The 22,684-nt window shown below is 46.8% G+C and overlaps 1 protein-coding gene across 3 annotated transcripts in view; it reads right to left on the reverse strand.

The window, feature by feature from the left end:
* The window catches only part of LMO2 (LIM domain only 2), a 30,079-nt gene extending 8,630 nt beyond the window's left edge, over positions 1-21,449 (reverse strand). The window contains exons 1-3 of one of the 3 annotated variants that reach the window (XM_066251251.1): positions 21,295-21,449; positions 12,322-12,419; positions 790-1,012 (exon numbers count right to left, since the gene is read on the reverse strand). In XM_066251251.1, the coding sequence (XP_066107348.1) occupies positions 790-830 (41 nt within the window). In that variant the 5' untranslated portion in view covers positions 831-1,012; positions 12,322-12,419; positions 21,295-21,449. Of the gene's footprint in view, positions 1-789; positions 1,013-1,132; positions 1,288-12,321; positions 12,433-21,294 lie in introns of those variants that run through there. The other 2 variants (XM_066251252.1, XM_066251250.1) reach the window with 2 other exon arrangements.
* Between the last annotated feature and the right edge of the window lie 1,235 nt (positions 21,450-22,684).

A 22,684-nucleotide genomic window follows, 5' to 3' on the forward strand; every position in this document is an offset into this window, starting at 1 on the left:
GCTGGAGGAATACAGGGAAACACTTCCAACCAGTAAGAGGCTCCGAAAAACAAATGCGGCAAATGCTCTTTAGAGTTCTTGGTTCTCTGACCCCAAACCCCTTTGAGACTGATAAAAGCTATGAGATTCCGATCCACAGAAAACTTCACCCATACACAAAATGTATACAAACTTTAGAGGTGCATAGGCCCCCATCCGAGGTTCCCGAGGGGCGTGGGTGGTACTTGTATCCAGATTAACTCCAGATTTCGCTGCTCTAAAGTCTCCGGAGGCCAGGGCGAGCTCCGAGGTGGACGCTCGCACCCCCTCCCCTGCCTGTCCCTGGCTGTTTGCTGCTGCTCCCCCTGCGTACCGGGAAGGGGACCCTCGGGGACTCGGAAAGCCTTTTCAGGACCAACGGACAAAGAGAAAGGAGACCGAGAGGGAGCGAGAGGGGAGAAGGAAGCAAAATCAAGCCTTAAACGCTCTTGGTACTGCACCTGCGCGCCTCCGAGCTCTCTCCCGTGCCCGCTTCCTTGTAAACTTTCTGGCCAGAGGTGGCTTTGGGAAGCGTAGCAGTTAGCCGGCTGACCCCTGTCCCCACTGCCCGCCACCCAGCCCTTTTCCCAGTGCCCCCGGTGCCCCAGTGCCTCAGTTCCACCGTGAGCAAGGGGGAGCCCCGCGTAAAGGCAGAGGGAGCCAAGGGCACCCTGCGGGTGCGCACCTGGAGCTTTCTCACCCGCTGCCTGCGCCACCCGCCGCCCCGGGGCGAGGCCGTGGACCCCGCGAGTGGCAGGGGGCTACACTTACTCAGATGGGTCCAGGCTTTTCCTCTCGATGGCTGAGGACATTGGGGAGGGAGGTGGTGTGCGAGGCGGCGGGGGCGCTCCCTTTGTGGCTCGGGGCTGGCTGGCTGCTGGGGCTCGGACCCCCTCGTGTGCTCGGGCGCCGCCGCAGCTCCTGCGCCTCTTCTTGCTCTGGTGCTCTGGTGGCGAGCTCGCCCCTCCGCGCTCAAGGACAGTCACCGCGCTCCCTTCAAACGCCAAAGAGAGAGAGCGAATCACCGGGCTGTCGGCGCGCCTCGGCCGAGGCGGGGACCGGGGCGCGCAGCCTGTGCCCCGGCGGCTGCAGCTGCTGCTGCTCAGGACTTAACCTTCCATCCCGGTCCCGCTGCCGCCACCACTGCCACCGCCGCCGCCGCCCGGTCCGGCTCAGCTCGCGCCCTGTCGCCCACTCCGCGCCACCGGCGGGGTCCTGAGTCCCTCGCACCTTCCCCCGGGGTCACGGTGCGCAGCTCGCCGCCGCCGAGGGAGGGGGGGGGGCGGCCTGGGGGCGGGGAGGGGACGGTGCCTCTCTCCCCCGGCTCCCTCCTCTCTCGGGAAGGTCTATTTTCGCTCAGCTTCCCTCTGTCTCTGGTTTCATTTCCTTTTCCTGATCACGATTCAAATACAATAGAAGGAAATCACATTTAAAGAGACAGCTGCCCGGTACCCCCCAACCTCGTTTTTTTTTTTTCTTCCCCTTTTTTTTCCTAATGGGGCTCCTGACTATTTGCAATACAAACAGCAGCAGCACCAGCGGCAGCAGCAGCAGCAGCAGCAGCAGGACAGACTTGGCTTCTTAAAGGGGCCAGCGTCGGGGACAAGGGAGAGTCGCTCAGTGAACACCTCTCCTTGGAGAGGCGGCTGCTTTGCCTCTAATCATTCTCAGGGTTTCCCCTCTTCGGCGCTTCCCTTTTGGTTAACTAAGGCTGAAAGTAACCAGCAGGCTGCTCAAAGAAGGAAGAAAAGGCAAGAATGTGAAATAAGCACGTACAGAAAGGCAAGCGTTCCCAGTGGCTTTCGTGCCCGTCCGGGGTTCGAGGTCTTAGGTGCGCGGGGATGCTCGGCACAGCGCGGCTCTGCTGGCTGCGGGCTTGTGACCGCGCTCCAGAGAGGCGACTGGAGCTGTGCGCTCAGGGACCGCACGGGCCGCGTGCGCCTGAGCAGTGCTAGGGTAGCTGATCCCAGGGGGAGGGTGGTTGGGAGGGACCACGCTGATCTCGTCTCCTCTCCATCTGCTGGGGGCAGAATTCCCTCCTTCAGCATCTTTCAAAAATCGGACTCCTGCGGTTAAACTGGCCCCCTGTAAAGTGTCAAGAATACTCTGCACAGAGAAAGTGCCTTTCCAGTGATCAAGAGCAATGATAAAGGGACCATTTGGCCCTGGGTCAAGGAAAGCGAAAAAAGCCAGGCTTGATTTTGGAATTCAGGTTGCCCCTCCAACCTCAAGGGCAAATTCTACGAGGAAGGAGGTACCGAGGGGGGAGGAGGAGGAGGCTAATCGTCTGCCCTTCTTTAGAGAAAAACTTTAGGTCCCTTAGGCTTGATCAGAGTTCCTTGAAAATGACTACATTTAGAAATGACGACTAAAGCCCTATTTGTACGTGATGCCAGTCACAAGTCTTGTAAAGAGGAAACTACAAGTACTTTCAGACTCTGTAGGTCTTTTTATGAACAGTCTGGATCATGGTGATAGACATTTTACTCTCATTTTAAAGACGGCATTGAAGAAAGGGCCTGGATGAGTTCACCTTGAAATTTTGTGATTGAAATTAGAAGTGAGTTCCAAGACACTTCATTTTCCCTTTTCAGAGCCAAACCCTCACTAACTTTTCACAAGTATAACCAAGTTTACTGCTACCTGCATGCTCTTACCATTCTCTTGTCTCATGTCCAAAAAGAAAACCCCTAGAATTTTTACGCGAGCCTATATTATGTGATAAACATGTAACCTACCACCCTCAATCAGAAATGAAAATAAACATATAGGTTTTGATAGGCAGTTTCCATCCTACAGCCAGTCAGTGTGCTGGTTAAATGCCAGGACTTTAGAATTGGACTACCTGAGCATGACTTAAGCTCTTGTTTAACAGCTAGCGTGGCCTAGAGAAGTTCCTTAAGCTGGGGAGGCAGTATTGGGTCATGGCTCCTGCATTCCAACCCATCATTTCCCACCAGTCTTAACCTGGGCTCACAGCAGGGATTGACATTCCCAGGATCCTCATCTATAAAATAAGAATGCCAGACCTAGCACATCAGTTGTGAGGATTAAATGAGTGAATGCATGCAAGGTATGGCACATAGACGTTTGGTGGGTGGGGGTAATAACAGATAGAAGATTCAATGCCTGGAAAGCACTTGGCATATATTAAGTGCTCATAAATGGCAGCTGCTATGTTATAGCAAAAACGTCATTGGGAGAATTTAAAAAGAATTTGAATCCAGCAATTCCATTTCTGGGTATTTATCCAAAGAAAAGAAAAACAGCAAGTCAAAAAGATATATGCACCCCCCATGTTAACTGCAGCCTTATTTACAATAGCCAAGATGTGGAAACAATCTTAAGTGTCTATCAAAGATGCATAAATGGCCCCGGCCGGTTGGCTCAGTGGTAGAGCGTTGGCCTGGCGTGCGGGGGACCCTGGTTCGATTCCCGGCCAGGGCACATAGGAGAGGTGCCCATTTGCTTCTCCACCCCCCCCCTTCCTCTCTGTCTCTCTCTTCCCCTCCAAGGCTCCATTGGAGCAGAGATGGCCCCGGCGCTGGGGATGGCTCCTTGGCCTCTGCCCCAGGCGCTAGAGTGGCTCTGGTCGAGGCAGAGCGATGCCCCGGAGGGGCAGAGCATCGCCCCCTGGTGGGCAGAGCTTCGCCCGCCCGTGGTGGGCGGGCCGGGTGGATCCCGGTCGGGCGCATGCGGGAGTCTGTCTGACTGTCTCTCCCCGTTTCCAGCTTCAGAAAAATACAAAACAAAAAAAAAGATGCATAAAGAAAGTTATATATATAGTGGAATATTAGTCAGCCCTAAAAAGGGAGGTCCTGCCATTTGTGACCATTTCAATTTGAGAACGTTATGCTAAGTGAAATAAGTCAGCCGCAGGAAGACAAGTACTGTATGATCTCACTTATAAGTAGAATCTTAAAAACAAAACCGGAAAAACCTAATTCATAAATATAAAGAACAGACTTGTGGTTGCTAGTGTGTGTGTGTGTGGGGGGGGTAGAGTGTGAGTTAAGTGTGTCAAAAGGTCAAAAGGTACCAACTTTCAGCTATAAAATAAATAAGTTCTAAGTTCTGGGTATGTAATGTACAGCATGGTGACTATAGTTAATAATACTGTCTTGCATGTTTGAAAGTTGCTGAGAGAGAACTTAAAAGTCCTCATCATAGAAAAAAATTGTGTAACTGTGTTTAATAACACGTTAACTGAACTTATTGTGGTGATCGTTTCACAACATATACAGATATTGAATCATTATGTCGTACACCTGAAACTAATGTTACATGTCAATTATACCTCATAAATAAATAAATAAACAAAGCTTGAAATTAAATTTGAAGATAAAAATTTCCCACCCAAATTAAAAACAATTTTGTTTTTAAAAAGCAAGCAGCGTCATTTCACCTCACCTCCTATTGCTGTTCAAAAAACATAAGCATGCTCCATTTTAATGTGCACTACCTGTGACTACATGATATGCTTGCAACTGCTTGCTTTTATTAAACCTGAGAAGTTGCTGCCTTCCTGGCTTCTGTTTTGCATGAGGCTCAAGTCAGTTGTTAAAATAAATATATCCTTGGGTTCCAGGAGGTAACCTCTGAATGGCCAACTCTGGGGCATAAAATTTCCTTTGAATAATATGCTTCTGTTTTGACCTGAGTGTGTAAAGAAAGAGTGATTACTGCCTGGGACTTTGGGTCAGTTTCTTATCTTTCACAACTCTTTGGGGAGAACTTCCTTAGAGAAAGTGAATATTTGAAATGGTATCTTAACATTTCAATTTCACACACAGTGGTTGAAAGAAATAACTGCCGACCGGTGGGATTTCATTTTTATTCAACGAACAATTGAATTGCTCAAATTTAAGTTGAACATTTAGACTCAAGTCTAAAAATGTGTTATTTTTTTTTTAGATTTTTATTTTGTTTTATTTATTCCTTTTTTAGAAAGGAGAGAGAGAGAGAGAGAGAGAGAGAGAGAGAGAGAGAGAAGGGAGCAGGGCAGGAAGCATCAACTTCCATATGTGCCTTGACCAGGCAAGCCTAGGGTCTCGAACTGGTGACCTTAGTGTTCCAGATCAGCGCTTTACCCTCTGCGCCATCACAGTTCAGGCTCAAAATGTGTTTTTATTATGAATAGTTTTAAAGCAATCATGACCTTGTTGTATCTTTCCACAGCAAATTTATACCTTGTACAGAAGGGGACTCAGTCCCCATGAGGCAATTCGAACCTGGAAAATGGTTCTTTAGAGTTGAGGAAATCTGTGTTTGATACCTGCCCAGTGGGATTGCAATTTAATTCCCCCCCACACACACACACACTCCTTGAAAATCTTAAATACCCTACAATTTAGAAATTTTCCAAGTTTCTCTTCCTGAACATCAGAGTCAGAAGGAGACTGGACCAGTCTGCGTGACGAGTCTGACCCCAGGCGGGTGGCTTCTTTCCTTGTTGGCATTTTCTATTCTTTTTGTTTATTACATTTACACTTGTTTTCTAGGGAAGAGTCGTGACTTCAAGTGACTAAGGCTACACTTCTTTGTTAAAAATGAACTTCTAATAGAAATGAAAATGCAAATGTCATTGGGAAAAGGCCAAGAATGACAATTTAGTTCTTTTATTTTTTCCAACCATTAGAAGTCAAGTTGCATCACATGCTTCTTGGCTGTGACATTCAACACATAAGAACAAAAATAAAGATTTGCTTTGATATGGCTCCAGTTCCCTTGCAAAATTCTTAAACTACTCAATTGTCACAGGCACCTGGCTCCCAAACTTATTTCAGAATATTTCAGGGCCGGTTGATGGATATGTTTTCACAGAATGTGCAACCTATTAGTAACCTTACAGCTAAATAAATCAGGTTTCCTATAAGTAGAAAAGCTCCCCCCCCAAAAAAAAATCTAAAAAATCCATATCAACTGAGTTTAGGAAAATAAGCATAGGTGTCCAATAAATGTAGCTCACTTGTTTAATAGCTGTGTGATTTTGGGGAAGTTACTTCACCTCTCTGAACCTCAGTTTCTCTATCTGTTAATGAAAGCAATCAAAATGCTCAGCAGGGCCAGGACTAGTGTGTGGCCTCTGGGATGCAGGCTCACCTCACAGGAATTCTGAAGGGATTCAATAGGACAGTGTGTATAAAACTGCTTTGCACAGTGATGGTGCATAGTAAATGCTCAGAAATGATAGCTGTTGCTATTACCCCATCTTTCAGAAGTAATCACCACTGGGTCAGGAAGCAACAATCTCTCAGCTAGTCAGGACATCTGCCAAAGAATGCAGACTGAGGTGCTTTAGAAAGAGCTGCAGTGTGCTTAAGAGGCCAGCCGGCCTCAGGCTTGGGGAGCCCACGTTTTTCAGCCAGAACTGCTGGATTGTGCCCGTTTAGGTCCTCGTAGGCTGCTGACAGCTTCACTGCTTCCCCTAACCCTATTGCCTGCTTCCACCACATCCTCGATTTTATTCATCTGATTTTTCCACCCCTTTAATTACTCTTAAAGTCACCTTTTACAACTAAGACAAGAGGCAAAATCAAGTGCTGAAGTAACTGACACAAATGTCACAATTCGACAGTGAGCTCTTATCAGAGGTAAGCTCATAGCATGTCCTAGTGGAACGGGCCTCAGAAATGGGATTTCCCAGCATGCTCCTTGGGTCTCTAAAATGCCTCCTTAGTGGCTCTTCACCCACCTCTGCTCCAACCACAGGAGCCCTAGACTTATTGACCTTGTACATGTTGTTCAACTTCTCTGGACTTAGCTTCTGCATCTGTAAAGCAGGCATATTCAGAGTACCTATCTCATGGAGTTGTTATTAAGTTGCTGTGAAATGAAACAAATGAGGTGCCTGAACAGAGACTGGCACATGGTAAGCTTCTGCAGAAGATTTTGCATACACAGAGTTTGTAGCTTTCAAACATTTGAATGCTCATGGATAACTCAGACACCCTTTGATGAACAAAGCAAATGAAACCGTCAACAGCTCCTTTTTTCATCTCTGTCACTATCAACCCTCCTTCATCTCTGTCTTGGGTACTGGACCCTGAACTTATTTGCTGCTCGGAGTTCAAGGGAGGAGTCAGAGTTGTGTAAGCTGACTCACTGAGCTGTCCTGTGCTATATATTCAGGCAAACTGTCTCCTCTCTTTAGCAACTCAGAGACAGACCCACTTGAGTGACACACCAGTTTCTTGGACCCTGGAATAGTATATTTGAAATCCAAGCCCCTTAGTGTGGCCTAAAAGGCCTCATACTTTCTGGTCCCTACTACAACCCCCTCATTCTCTTTGCCTGAACCACACGGACCTTTTTACTATTTATGAAAACAAACCAAGACAACTCCTATTGGAGGCCATTGCACTCACTCTTTCCTCTACTTGAGATGCTATTCCTAGTCTAGATCATCCTATGGCTCCCTTGAACTTCATTCGGGTCTCTGTTCAATTGTTTTATCCTCATAAGAGCTTTTAAAAATCCTTTATCCTGCTTTATTTTTCTTCCTAGTATCATCACTACTTCCGCTTCACTACATATGTATTTGTTGGGGGTTTTTGTGTGTTTGTTTTGGCCTTTCTTCTTGGCTAGAATATAAATTCCGTGGCAGGAGGAATTTTTTATGACTTGTTTTCAGTTGTGTCTTTAGCACCTGGACTGCGCCTAGCGTGCAGTCGCCCTGGAGAAAAATTCACTGAATACACGAATGTACAAATGGCAGCCCTGCTGCCCCTGGCCCAAGCATGCCTGCATTATGCTATCTGGGTAGGAGATGTGAAGGACCTGGTAGGTCCCTTGTCTGTTTTAAGCATCATTTTGGGGAAAAGATAAGGACCCAGATATCATTCAGGTTTGAGCCCAAGAGTTTGGTTTGGGGAAAAGATTAGGCTCTTGGCTCATAGGAATATTCAGGTACAAGGGGTGCCAGGAAGCAACCAGGTTACTCTTTGAAGCTTCATTCTCCACTGCAGGGCCCCCATGCCCACCAGGAGACTTGGCTACAGTAAGCAAATTTGTAGAATGCAGTCAATCATAGGGGCAAAGGCACAGGCTTTGGAGATAGACTTACGTTTCAGTCCTTTTAGCTGCGTGGTTTTAGGCAAATTATTTGACTACTCTGAGCCTTATTTCTGTCACTGTGAAGTGGGGATAATTTTATCTTCATCACAGGGTTGTAGGAATAAAATGAGATCATGCATGTCAAATGCTTAGCACAATGCTCAATGGATGGCAGCTATTATTAGAATTAATTAAGCAGAGAACCTCGGAGGAGGATAGTCAACCAGGGCAGCAGGCCTTTCTTGGCTGGACATGGATGGATACTGGAATTCTGCCACAGTGAGGGCTCAGCCCAAGCAGGGTGGGCTCAGCCTCCTTGCCTGGGACTCCTGCCTGATCTTACCTGCTCTGCGACTCCCACAGGAAGGTAGGTTAGGCTTACAGGCACCTGGCCCAGCCTCATGCTCAGGAAGGGTGACGTAGAGAGATAGTGTCAAGAACCTGTCCTGGCCACTGACTCTTCAGAGTGGTGGTGGTGGTGGTGGGGTTCTCTGATCTGAGACATTGCACTGCAGACTTACCTTTTATTAGAAGAAGGGACCAGACTGCTTCTGGGGTAGCTGATTTCTAGCACTTGTGTCCTAGCTGGGTGTACTGAACTTGGTGGAGACAGCGATTCTGACCCTCCTAATGACACTTACTTTCTTAAGCTTCAAACCTCAGTGGGGAGGAGTCTTGTCTATGACGCTCCCTAGAAATACCCTTTGGCAACACCCAGGGAAAGAGCTGTGTGCTTTTTACTTCTTCCCTTCAGTTGCTCCTTATGTGTCTTATTGCCAAGCTAACCTATCTGGAATATTGTTTTCTTCACTGTCACCACTATGCTCAAGAAATTGCAATGGCTCCTTATTGCCAGTGGCCATCAGTAAGCTGCTTAACCTATTGGGATTTCAACGTTCTCATTTTTATAAAGGGAAGAAGTGGCTTGGAACGTTAGAGCTGTAGCTTTATGTATGATCTGTCTTTCTGGCAGATCAAGACCAAACTCCCTGTGCTTCCATTGAAGGTGCCCTGTGAACCTCTCCCCTCCATTGACTCAACTTTATATCCCTCCCTCCTAGAGCCTGAACCTTCCCATCTAGCTGGGATGCTTGCTCCTCCTTGATCTCAAACACCCTGCTAGTGCCCATTTTGATACATTGTCTTATCCTGTTCTATCTGGGATGTCTGTGTTGTCTGTGTTTCCAAAACTTTGGTGCTAAAATAGGAGACTGCTTAAGAATAGAGGCTTTGGAGATATATAAACCTGCTTTCGAGTCTTTGCCTCACAGCTTACTATCTGGGTTATTAATCTTAGGCAAATCTCTGAGCTTCAGTGCTTGCGACGATAAAATAGAGACAATGATAAATATAAGGCTGGGAGGAGTAACTGAGATAATATATGCGGCAGGCAGAGCCAGTACCTGGCACATAGTAAATGCTCAGTAAATGGCAGTCATTACTGCAGTTAGTACAAAATCCGCCCCAGTCCTCTTCCTCTTCCCATTGTGTCCATCCGTCTGGATCCAGCTCAAGCCTGAGGATTTCTTTGTTCCCTGAAGCTTATGGTGGCTGATTCTTTCCTGAGCTCTTGGCTATAGGGTCTGGTTAGGTGCTCATTAGACTCTGTCTTGCAGTGCAATGATTTCATGTCTGTAGAGCATCTTGCCACCTCAGAAGTGCCTTACATTCTTGGAGAGGAGAGGCCGTGATTATCATTTTCATTAGTTACTCACTAATTCTTTTTGAATTAACTGCTTCAAATACCACATCCATGTTGTCTATTTTCTAATTCCAAGATTCACGTTGACATTCACCAAGACCTGAGGAAGGTTTCCCCAGAATCAATATTGAGGATGGCCTATGCATTGTCAGTCAGAGATTTCTCTAAAAACTGGTAACTAAAATTAGAAAACTCTCAGAAGAAAACATAGGGGGAAATCTACATGACACTGGATTTAGCAATGATTTTTTTAATATGACACCAAAAGCACAGGAAACAAAAGAGATAAATTAGATTATATGAAAGTTAAAAATGTTTCTTTATCAAAGGACATTATCAACAGAGTGACAAAACAACCCATGGAATGGGAGGAAAATATTTGCAAACCATATACCCGATAAGAGGGTAATATCCAAAATACATAAAGATCTCCTACAGTTCAGCAACAGAAAGACTAAACAATCCAGTTAAATAATGAACCAAGAACTTGAATAGACATTTCTCTAAAGAAGACATATAGATGGCCAAAATGGACATGAGAAGATGCTCAACATCATTAATAATTAGAGGAATGTAGATCAAAACCACAATGAGATACCACTTCCCACCTATTAGAGGATGCTATTACTAAAAAAACAAACAAACAAACAAAAAAAACAAGAATAACAAGCGTTGCAGGAGATGCGGAGAAATCGGAACCCTGTGTGTTGCTGGTGGGGATGTAAAATGGTGCAGTTACACAGAACACAGTATGTAGGTTCCTCAAACATTAGAAGCATGACCCAGCAATTCCACTTTGGGTATACACCCAAAAGAATTAAAAGCAGGGACTCGGACAGATATTTGAACACGCATGTTCATAGCAGCGTTATTCAGAATAGCTAAAAGGTGGAAGCAACCCAAGTGTCCATGGACAGATGAATGAATTTTTTTAAAAAGTGGTATATGCATACGACTGAATATTATTTCACCTTAAAAAAGGAAAGAAATTCTGACACACGCTACAACATGGCTGAACCTTAAAAACATTATACAGAGTGAAATAAGCCAGTCACAAAAAGACAAAGACTGTGTAAATCCACTCACATGAAGTAACGAGAGTGGTCGAATTCCTAGAGACAGGAAGTAGACTGTTGGTTGCCGGGCCTGGAGGCATTGGGGGGGGGGTAATTAACCTTTCAACGGGTACAGTGTTTCAGTTTGGGAAGATAAAAGGTCCTGGACATATATAAATGTTTGCTGTACCTAAACTGATATAATATTGACTGTCAAATGTAATTGAAAAAAAAAATAAGTAAATGAGAGATTTAAAAAAATTTTTTTTGAGATGAAAGGCAGTGATGGTTATACAATAATGTCAATGTGCTTAATGCCTCTGAACCTGACCTTGTTAAAATGGTAAGTTTTATATAATACACACACACACACACACACACACACACACACACACACACTGGTGAAAGTTAAAGTTCCCTAGGTACACATCTGTGCCAACCTGCAGAATTTTACCTATCATGTCAGGGAGCTCACAATCTCCTCAGGTTCACCTGTGGACCCATTTAACAATGGGGAAGCTAGTCCCATGAGCTCTGAGATGTTCTTCAGGTCCCTTAATGGCAATCCTGGCCCACTTAGGCCTTTGTGAGCAGTGCTGATCCCTGACTTCCAGATAACCTTCTTTGTGGAGCTAGCTTAGCTCCAAGGACAGGGGGAAGGGGTACAGTTTGCCATTATGTAATGCCATCTCCTTAAAGGAACTCAATGTTCTTGTAGATATCTATCCGGCCTCCTCTGAGTTAGAGCGGAGCAGGCACCGCTGCCATTTTGGGGTGGTGGTGGAAGGGGTCTCCTGTACATAGAGCATCTTTAATGCCCCTTCAGGCCAAAACCCCGTTCCAAAGGCCCTGGACTGGCTCAGCTCCTCTCACACCCTCAAGCCACACTGCTTCCCACCGTACTGCAGAGGGCTGCCTGGGGTCATAGCTTGTAAAGGAAGAGCTATTAAATAAAATATTCCATTTGTATTTCCTGCGTGGCCCTCCAGCTAGAAATGTCTTTTATCTGACAACTTCTGCAACTGAATCTTGAAGGAGTTCCTGGCAGGTTTATGTTGGCTTCTCTATCACTCCAGTAAGTCGTTCCCATCCTGACCTTCATGAGGGTCAGGTAATCGTGAGTTGGTATTGGAAACGGGACAGGCAGAGGGTGGTGGCAGCAAGGCTTTCAGGCCCTGGGGCATCCTTTTAAGCCTGAAAACACCCACCTGGAGGGCAAGAGTGAAATCTAGCAAAGTATTAAACACACTCTGTCGGCTCAAATATCACTTCTTCAGGGAAGTCTCCCTGGCGTCCTGTGATGAGATCAGGACCTTTCAGGAGTTCCTTTAAGGATTGTAAGATCTCACCTCCAGGTTGGATCACAATGTGTAACTCCGCAATTTGTGATTGTGTAGTACCATCCGGCTCCCGCAGACCACAAGCTCCTGCACGATCAGTATCTAGCACACAGCAAGGACCCAACAAATGAATGAACCAAACACATCTTACCTGCTTCACCACCAGTTACTGCAAGTCCAGGATGACAAGTATCTTCTTTTCAGAGCTATTGTTACTGAGAGAAAAGGAGAGGAACCCTCTGGCAGGAGCTAGAAGCAGAATGGAGAGAGAACGAATGAAGTTCTTTATCTTCAGTTAGAGAAGTGTTTCCACAGGTCCTTGATAAACTAGGCACAAACACCCCCAGGGCTTTCTGATAGTGTGAGGATCCTTGATAGTGTGGCTGGGTGGGGCAGGCAGAGCTTTGGCATCAGGGCAAAAGGGATGGATTCTAACGGTTTCTTGACTGGTTGAAAAGGCTGCTTCCTGCCCAACTCTTGTGTTTTTTTTTTTTTTCGTTATGTACCAGTTTAGTTTATAATTGTGAAGGAGTGGCTCACTTCTCCAAATGTTTGGGGCCGCTGTGGCAGGAGCTGCCCTTATTGCCACTGCTGTGGCCTTTTGTTTGGATGCTCCAGTTGGTCTGAGAATTGCTCACACTTTGCAAATCTCACCCTCCTTTGGGTCTCAGAAATCAACCCCCTTTCTCCCCCTGTGCCCATCCCAAGTCAGGGCAAGTAGCCAGACTTCCATTTGATAGGAAAAGAAATTAAGGCAAAGTTATTTCAAATCTTAAATTGGTCTATACAAGAACCATAGGACGCTTATTCTTGAGCTCTGGCGTTCTTGCTCACAAGGAGGTCTTTTGAACTTACTTTTCAAGAGAAACAGTTGCATTAGGTAAAAAATCAGCTCATGTGTTGGATTTATCTTCTGAGTAATTCAGACAAAAGATTACAGTTAGGAATGGGTGGATCTATTGTTGTAAACAATAGCTACCTTTTATTGAGCACATACTATGTGCCAGGCATTTGATATGTTTTGCTTTGTTCAGTCCTAATAACAACGTTCTGAGATCATTAGTATTCCAGTTTTACAGATAAGAAAACTGGGGGTTTGAGAAGTTCAATAGTCTGTCTAGGGTCACACAACTATGAAGTGCAGGAAATGGGATTTGAGCCTAGGTCTTCTAACTCTATACCTTCATTCTTGCTCACAATGTCAATGTTTGCCAAATTTCTTGCATTTGTTTGTTTGCAACACATATTCTTAGGTTCACACTAAATCTACCTGATCAAAATTTCTAGTACCTCAAAGTCTTTTCCTGGATACTCAATCCAGAGGAGCCTCCTCTCAAGGCACTAACACACCACTATTTTGTTTTTCTTATACTTATCACCACCTGATATTTTCTTTTTAATGTTTTTGCTCATAATATGTTTCCCCACTTAGCGACAAGTTCCGTAAGTGCAGGGACAAGATGCCCAAAGTTTTACCTCCAGAATACTAAATGGGGGTTGTACCTATTAAGAACTCAATACAGCCTGACCAGGCAGTGATGCAGTGGATAGAATATCATACTGGGATGCAGAGGACCCAGGTTTAAAACCCCAAGGTCACTGGTTTGAGTGGGGGCTCATCAGCTTGAGCACAGAGTAGCTAGCTTGAGCGTGGGATCATAGACACAACCTCATGGTCACTGGCTTGAGCCCAAAGGTCACTGGCTTAAACTCCAAGGTCACTGGCTTGAGCCCAAGGTCGCTGACTTGAGCAAGAAGTCACTTGCTCTGCTGTAGCCCCCCGGGTCAAGGCACATATAGGAAAGCAATCAATGAATAACTAAGTTGCTGCAATGAAGAATTCATGCTTCTCATCTCTCTCCCTGTCTGTCCCTATCCGTCCCTCTCTCTGACTCTCTGTCTCTGTCAACACACACACACACACACCTCAGTACTTGTTCATTGAATAAATTAGTAGGCATTGTCTAAAGCACTGGGTTAAGAAGGATTCTGAGCCTGGACCCAGATTGTAGGAAGAATAATTGAATACTAGTTTTCCAACGCTATGGAATGGGACATGTGAGCATGGACTTGCCATTTTAGAGGAAAAATAACTCAATTCCAAGAAAATTAGGTTTAGGTGACACAGCAAGTCAGTAGGAGAGCCAGGTACAATATAGTGCCTTCCTTCAAGGCACTTTATCTCTTACTTGGGAAGTCTAAATGAACACATGTGTAATGAAGAACAGAGACACGATCAACAGCGAGGTGCTAATCAGATTGGATTTAGGAGAAACCGGAGTGGGACTAGGCACAGAGGCACAGAGGCTTTTCGGAGGAAGTGGACATTGAGCTGCTCCTTGATGAACAAATACCTGGGCGTTGCCTTTGGGCCAGGCTTGTACTAGTAGCTTTCCCTAGAGTGTTTTTTGTTTGTTTGTCCTTACAATACAGTAATATAATTATAACTATGAATGAGGAAACTGAGTCACAGGAAGGCTAAAGAACTTGCTCCAGGTCACAGAGCTACGAAGGACTGAGTAGGGATTAAAAAACAGTGATTTCAAAGCAGGTTCTCCTAACCAACCCAGTAAACAGAGCAGGTATGGCTGGCAGGAAATGGTGTGAGCAAGGACCAGTGTAGGGTTGGGAGTTGGAGGTGCAGCTCTGCGGGGTAGTGATGGAATAATGACAGGTTCATATTTCCTTTCACTTAATTAGTTCATTTTCCTTTTCACATAATTATTGTTATGGTCTGACTTGGCAGCTGGTTTGCCAAGTGCCGCAGAGGAGACATAGACATAGCTACAGATAATGAACAGGAGCCTACCTGTTGACAAATGCTGGCGGGTGGGGGAGGGTGCAGGCTAACTGCAGATATTCTGTCCCAGTGGGGGCAAGCTGGAGAAGGAAAATCAAAAGGGGGGCAGGGTGGGTTACCTTGCCTGTGACCTACTAGGCGTAACAGAAGTAGGGGGCAGGTGTCTGGTGGTTCTGCCCTGGTGGGTATCAACAGTTTGGCAAAAAGTCATTTTGGCCTGACCAGGTGGTGGCGCAGTGGATAGAGCGTCAGACTGGGATGCGGAGGGACCCAGGTTCGAGACCCTGAGGTCGCCAGCTTGAGCGCGGGCTCATCTGGCTTGAGCAAAGAGCTCACCAGCTTAGACCCAAGGTCGCTGGCTCCAGCAGGGGGTTACTCGGTCTGCTGAAGGCCCGCGGTCAAGGCACATGTGAGAAAGCAATCAATGAACAACTAAGAAGTCGCAACACGCAATGAGAAACTGATGATTGATGCTTCTCATCTCTCTCCATTCCTGTCTGTCTGTCCCTGTCTATTTCTGCCTCTGTAAAAAAATAAATAAATAAATAAAAATTTTAAAAAAGTCATTTTGCTCTGAGCTAATTTTTATACCCAACTCAGCTTCCCCCAAATTGTCTCCTGATGTTTAATTCACCCTGCCAGGACTCTTGTTGATACACTTGTTCATAGGCTATATTGATTTTACGTAGTCATTTCAGTACATAAAGTTCACTTGTTGGCACAGGGCCCTCGGACAAGGTCACCCAGGCTGCTAGAGATATTCAGGTCCTAGGGAGTTCAGAACATGTCGTGCAAAATTTGGTTTGAGTTTAGTGGTGGTTCTGTTGGGCTATCTGGATTACTTTGCCTGTGCTATTTATCCACATAGAGCAGGAAGTTCCCCTGAGGGCTCACCCTCCTGGACAGTGAGCAGATCATCTGGAGTTAATCTCTCATCTGCCACCTGGGCAGTTAGTTAATTAGTTAGTTAGTTTGCCTTCAGTGAAAGCCTCAAGAGCTACCGCTGCTTATGTCACAAGGTTCTGACACGACATTTCCTCTGCTGCATCTGCTCTTTTCCTTGTGCAAGCACAGTGTGAGCCCTTAGTCTCACTTTTCCAGCCCCAGATGGCACTCTCCTGTATAGGGCAGTGTAGGAAAACAGCTCTCCACCCGCCCCTGGGGACAGTAGACCAGCCGTCTGATCATCAGGTGGTTGGAGAAATTTAAGGAGATTGTCAGAGTTAGTAGAGTGTACAGGTGAGTTTAGGGAGTTGGCACATCAGGAGGAAGTTCATGTGGGGCAAGCCAGTTTTTCTCTGGGGCTTCTAATTTCTCATATTCCTTGAATACCTGGGCCAGTGGAGGCTGTGTGTCTTGTCATGCTATGGCCTAAACATAGGCATGTGTATTAGGATAGATGCATGATCTGGACTCATGGGTCAGAGATCAGACTTGAGAACATCCATCAATGTCCTTCCTGTCCATCTGGTCCTGGATAGAACAGGGCAAGACGTAAGGGTCTAGATGAGTAGCATTGGTATTTGTGGGCTCTTTCCATGAGCTTGGTGTCATCAAGCATTGTGTGAATAGAGGGGTGGCTTGCTCATCGAGGCAGAGCGAGTCCAACTTGCGTGAAGTCCAGTCATTGGGATGTGGCCTAGACCATGTGGCCATAAAGGTTAGCCTGGGGATAGCATTGAGTGGTAGGTTTGCTTTGGGAGGTCCAGGAGGAGTAATTTTAGCCACAGTGAGAATGGGGCTTCCTGTGCCCACAGGAGAGAACTGGGAAGAGAATTATCACTTTGGTCTGTCTGATGTTCACGTCCTCTGAGTGTGAGCTACATGCTGAGTGGGGGACCCCCGGAGGGGAAGATGCCTGTGTTCTGGTTGGGAGCACCTTGGTGGATGACGTGGGTAACTGGCTAGCCACCCTCTGAGATGTGGTAGCTGTCTGGGCTCTGGTCACCTGCAAGGAGGTGGTTGGCTCCCTGGGCCAGTGCATCTCTTGAGCCAGATTCAGGTTGTGGAGGCATCAGCTAATATTGGGAAGGCTGTCACCCAGCTGTACCAGGTAGAAGGAGTGCTTGAAGGCACATGCAGCTCTGTGCTGGGCTGTGAACTGGGCGTCATAACCATGGGAAAGGTAGCCTGTTCACTGAGAGTGCAGGACCACATTCTTTGGGGTTTTTCCTGATGGCTGCTCAACATAATTTAATACGTCTGGCCTATAATGTGTGGAAAAAGAGTTGTACACTCAAAACAGAGATGATACTGTGGGCTCCGTATTGCCAGGTATCTTGACATTGAGTAGGAAAAATGTGTCCCAGACTGAGGCCATAGCCAACTAATGGTAACCTAAAGGCTATGCAATAACATCTTCAGGTTTTCAGGCTCTGTGATAGCATTCAAGGCTGCCCATTTATAATGCGTGGGGGCATCTATCCCACAGCAGTGAGTAACTGCCTTTGCTTCAGTGCCCTGTGGTAGGGACAGATAGCCTCAGGCATGCTATTTTAGAATACTGGTGTTGGGGACCAGGATCTTGATCTCTTTCGCTTTCTTTAAGATCCTGATGGTGGTAAGTGTCAGTTCAAGTGCCAGTACTTTCTTGTGTAAGGGGCCAAAATTATCCAGCCTTTGAATCTATCATAAGTTCCATCATGAGGGAAATTTTAGGGGATGGTGATTCCTGTTCTCCAGGCTGTTAGAAATAGAATATCAGGAATTTTGCTGTTCTGTCTGTGGTCAGCAGGTCCCAGCTTACTATCTGTCCTCAGTTGGGGCAGCAACACTTTGTGCCTCGAGCTCAGATTGTAAAAGGATAGAGCCCTGGCCGGTTAGCTCAGTCAGTTAAGAGTGTCGTCCCCAAATGACAAGGTTGAAGGTTTGATCTGTGGTCAGGGCACACACAAGAAGCAGCCAATGAATGCACAATTGAGTAGAACAATAAATGCTTCTCTTTTTTCTCCCTTCTCTCTCCCTTTCTTTCTCTGTCTCTCTGAAACAATAAATAAAAAGAAATGAAGCCCTGGCATGATAGCTCAGTTGGTTGGAGCATCATCCCGGAGCACAGAGATAGCCGGTTAAATTCCCCAGTCAGGGCACATACAGGAGCAGCTCAATGTTCCTGTCTCTCTCTCCCTGCCTCTCTCTCTCTCTCAAAAAAAGGAAAAGGATAGAGAAATAGAGGATTGAGGGAGCTTGCAGCGGCAAACTATGGGAACCCATGATTTGGTGCTTGGATCTCCTGTCAGAACCAATAAAGGTAAAATGAGAGCATTTTTTTTTGTGGGTGAAGGTCTCATAGGAGCAGGTTTCAGAGAGATAAAAACAGTAAAAAGAAACTCATTTGGGAAACCACATGCCACTTTGTAGCTTTAAGAGAAGATCATTATTACAGAGTCCCTGGTAGCATGGTGGGAGGGGTGAGCCAGTAATGGACAGGTGTACCTGACCACCATGGTTAGAGCATACGGGGGGGGGAATGTAAGGGCCCAGGGTAATCAGTTTGTCATGGGGGTGCAGTTAGGCTCATCCATCATTCTGCTGGGAATGAGATATGCACTCAAATCTTTCTCTACAAGTATCCATCCAATATTTCTGGGAGGGAAGTAGAATATGGGCAGCAGAGGTAAATGCAGTATCCTACTGGGGAAGGGGTTGAGTGTCAGCCTCTGAGAATATGGAGTTTATGAGCTGTTAGTCAATTGAAGACTTTTGAGCAGGAGAAGGATGTTATTGGAGCTGGGTTGGGTTGGGTTGGGTTGGGTTGGGAGAGGCAGGAGGTGAACTACTATTTGGGGAGCTGCAACATCAGTGAAGGGTAGAGGACAGGAGGCATGGGCAGAGGGTATGACTGAAGGGCAAGGGACAGGAGGGACCCTGAGTGACTGGACAAGACAAAGGAGAGGCAGACCAGGCAGCTCCAGCAGCATGTACAGCAGTGCCCCTGGACTGAACACTGACTCCACACCAGACCCGTCCTGTGTGAGTACAGCTGATCCATTCCTCACAGTGGGCCTGCGGGGTGCAAATGGCAGGCCTCCTGCTTCCACTCTATCCACACACGCCATTCTCTGTGCATCTGCCAGTGAATCCTCTTATGACTCATGTCAGATCATCTCCTCTCCTTGAAGCCCTCCAAAGCTTTCCTTCTCGCCCAGGGAAAAAGCCGAAGTTCCTTCCTGTCTGGTCCCAATCATCCGTCTGTCCTCTTCCCCTGCACCCTCCCTCAGCTTCAGCCACTCAGGACCCTTGCTTATTTCTCAAACCCTAAGTTAGGCCCTTGGCTCTTTTCCTCTCCCTGGAACATGCTTCCCCAGATGTCACCTTATTATTGTAGAAAGGTCTTCCTTCATCACCAGGATAAGACACTGACAACCCCAACCACCCCGCTCTCCCCTCACTCTTGATCTTTCTCCACGGCACATATCACCATCTGATGTATGTTAGCGGCTCCTTTCTAGTCAGGAGTTCACCGTTCAGGCGAGAGCCACATTTGTATTGTCTACATCTGTGTACCTCCAGAGCCCAGAACCATTCCTGCCGTGTGCTGGGCGCCCGTAAGTGCTTACGGAATGGACAGTATGTATTACTATTATCTTTGTTTGATGAGAAGGGAAATTGAGGCTCGGGAAGACAGGATAGCCCATAGTTGTCCAGGCCAGGATTTAAACCCAGAAAAGTCCGACCACAAAGATGGCTCTTTCCCATTAAGCTACAATACTCGCAAGGAGTTTTAGGCCTTTGTAACTGAGAAAACAGGTCTTTTATTAACCACAATGGGGAACTTCCAGGGAAGAAAAGTTTGGGTGATGATAGGGGAATGATGACAAATTCATTCTGAACTCTGCTCTCCTTTGGGTCTGGTTGGATGCCAAAGTTTACAGGTAGCCATTGGAGCATTTCCTGTGAGTCAGCTGAGTGCAAGCACTAAGGACTTAAAAATAAAAACCACTTGTCCCCATTTCAAGGAGCTCACCTAGGGGGAGTATTAAGAGCCTACTTACTGAATTCCTGGAGCAGAGTTAAGACGACCTGACTATGGCACAGATGTGGGTACACAGCTGGATGACCTGGACCAGGCACTGGCCAAGTAGCAGCATCGCATGGTCCTATCCACTTGTTTAACAGAGACACTGAACACTTTGGTTGTGCCAGACAAAGCGGTGACATTAGAGATATAGAAATGGGTCAGACAGGGGCCTATCCTCAAGAGCCCACAGAAACTAGGAGGCAAATACTTGACCCTCATTCATTCATTCATTCATTCATTCATTCACCAGCGAGAAAATGAGTGCCTACCGCTCCTAGACTTTGGGTATAAAACAACCATCAAAGGAGGCACGATCTCTACACATAAGAAACCTACAAGTAGTGGCAAGGAATTATGAGTGGTGTTATTATTACTATTCTTAACAACAATGATGACTCACAGGGCTCAGTGCCAGCCACCGTTGAAGCACTTACATGATTTATTTCACTTATTTCCCCCAATGGCCTTATGGTTACCCCTATACGACAGATGAGGAAACTGAGGCTGCCACCTCCCCCAAGTTTACGATTTTCTGCAAGAGCAAAAGAGAGCACAACTAATTTTACTGATAAAGTCAGAAAAGGCTTTACAGAAGATTGCCGTTTTCAGGTGGGACCTCAGGACCTAAGCTTTTTTGATAAGCGGAAACGTTGGGGCAAGAACCTAGAACAATGAAAGCGTAATACCTGCTTCAAAGGATGGTTGTGAGAAGTCAGCAAGACAAGGTGAGTGAGGCCCTAGCACAGCGCCTGGCACAAAGTAGGTGCCCTTGCACCTTCGTTTTTTAAAAACATCCTTCAAGTTATAACTCCCTGGGGGCCAAGGCCTCTCTCAGGCACTCCATTATGATCCTTGCCCTCAATTCAGAATTGGAATGTATTTAAGAATGCTAGGGAATGGAAATAGGCCCACCTCTTCATAATGTCATTGTGCAATACACACACACACACACACACACACACACATGCGTGGAGTTGCTGGTGAGACCATGGAAACACTAGCCTGTTCTTGTGATCAAAATCACAGAATGGTTCCCCTTCCTGGCTGGCATAGAGGAACAAATTAGATGGATAAATTAGCAGTTCCCAAAGACATGAGCCACCGTCGGCTCACACAGTGAGTGCCCGTGATAGAATGCCCTTCCTCCCTCTCTGAGAGAGAAGCCAGAATGCCCAGGACACCATGGGAGAAGCTTCTGAATAGTTTTATTTTAAAAGACAAACCTAATTACCACTTCTTCTGGTTCCTTGAAGAGGAAACATTCCCTGGCAATACTCCACTCATCGGAGTTACTCAAGCCTACTCACCAGCCGATGATGTAACCTCGGTGGCTTCTCCAATCAGATCGAAGCTGCCGCTCCTGGACCTCCCTCTCGGCTCATTTCCCTGCCTCACACCTGTGGCTTCTCAGGAAACCCTGGCACCCTAGCACCTGGTGCCTATGCCACCTCCTTTCTCTGCCCGCACACCCACTGGTCCTTAGGGACGGCTAAGTCCACTCCACGGCCTAGGGCTGAGTGGGTGTTTCCTTCTTGCTTCTGCTCAAGGCCAGTTGCTGCTTTTTGAGGGTGTTGCAAACCCATGGTCGGGGGAAGGGGAGGGCTGGGCTAGCAGGTGCCTGGCTGTCTATCTGATGGGGTGGAGCCTTCAGTCCTGCAGTGACCGCTCACACCACCATGCTGTGTGTGCAAACCCTGGGTCTTCAGGGGAGGTCCTCTGTGCTGTGTCAGACAGCAAGGCTGGAGCGCCCAAATCCTAACGTAGACCCTGGTGCTCTGGCTCAGAAAGTGAAGGACACATGAGGATCCACAGCTTTGAATGAGCCCCAATGGACCCTCCAACCCCAAGAACCATCTTTGAGCTTATTCACAGCGTAGTTCCCTCTCCTCCCCACGGTTCCTCCCTTTTAACTTCTCTCCTGCACCATCAGCCAGTAAGTATTTACTACTTTTCCCTCTGCGGCAGGCCGTACCAGAAAGTTTGAAGGCTCACACAGACGGTGATTTGAATCCCGGCTCAGCCACGGACTAGCTGGATGAACACAGAAGAGATATGCAGCCTCTCAGAAGCTCAGCACCCTCGTTCCTAAAACAGGCACCCACCCTGCAGGGTTGCTGAGTGGATTGAATGAGGTTCTTCAAGGAAAGAGCTTGCAGAAATGCCCGTATTGTCTTACCCTGCAATGACTCCACTGTGCGGATCTGATCACTGATTAGTTGGATGTTAAACTCTAGCTTGGTTCTTCCTTTGAACCCCAGAGGGCCTGGGATACTTATAGATGTACAGAAGTCACTCGTTAGTAGTTAGTTCTTTATTGGCTGAATAGAATGACTCTTGTCTCTCCTCTCCCCGGTCTTCACCACAGTGCTCTATCAGCTCCTCCCCTGGCCCGACCCCTTTGATCCTGGCCTTTGCGGCCATTCCAGGTTCTCCTTTCCTTGTGCCCCACACCCTAGTGAGCTCACGGACTTTTGAAGCCCTGGTGTGCATGCTGTCATTGCCATCACCAGAAACGGCTGCGTCCCCAAGCTGTGGGCCTTGTCTGTCAGCTGCCTCCCCCTGCCTGTGCTGTCTGTCTGCTGGGCCAGGCCTTATCCAGGGTTACAGCGCACCAGCCCTCACCCGCGAGTCTCTTCCAAGCATTAGCGGCCCACCCTGGTCCAAAGATATCTTTTATAGCTGATCTCTGGCGGCACC

The sequence above is a fragment of the Saccopteryx bilineata genome, chromosome 1 (assembly GCF_036850765.1).
Source record: "Saccopteryx bilineata isolate mSacBil1 chromosome 1, mSacBil1_pri_phased_curated, whole genome shotgun sequence".
In the NCBI taxonomy this organism is placed as follows: Eukaryota; Metazoa; Chordata; class Mammalia; order Chiroptera; family Emballonuridae; genus Saccopteryx; species Saccopteryx bilineata.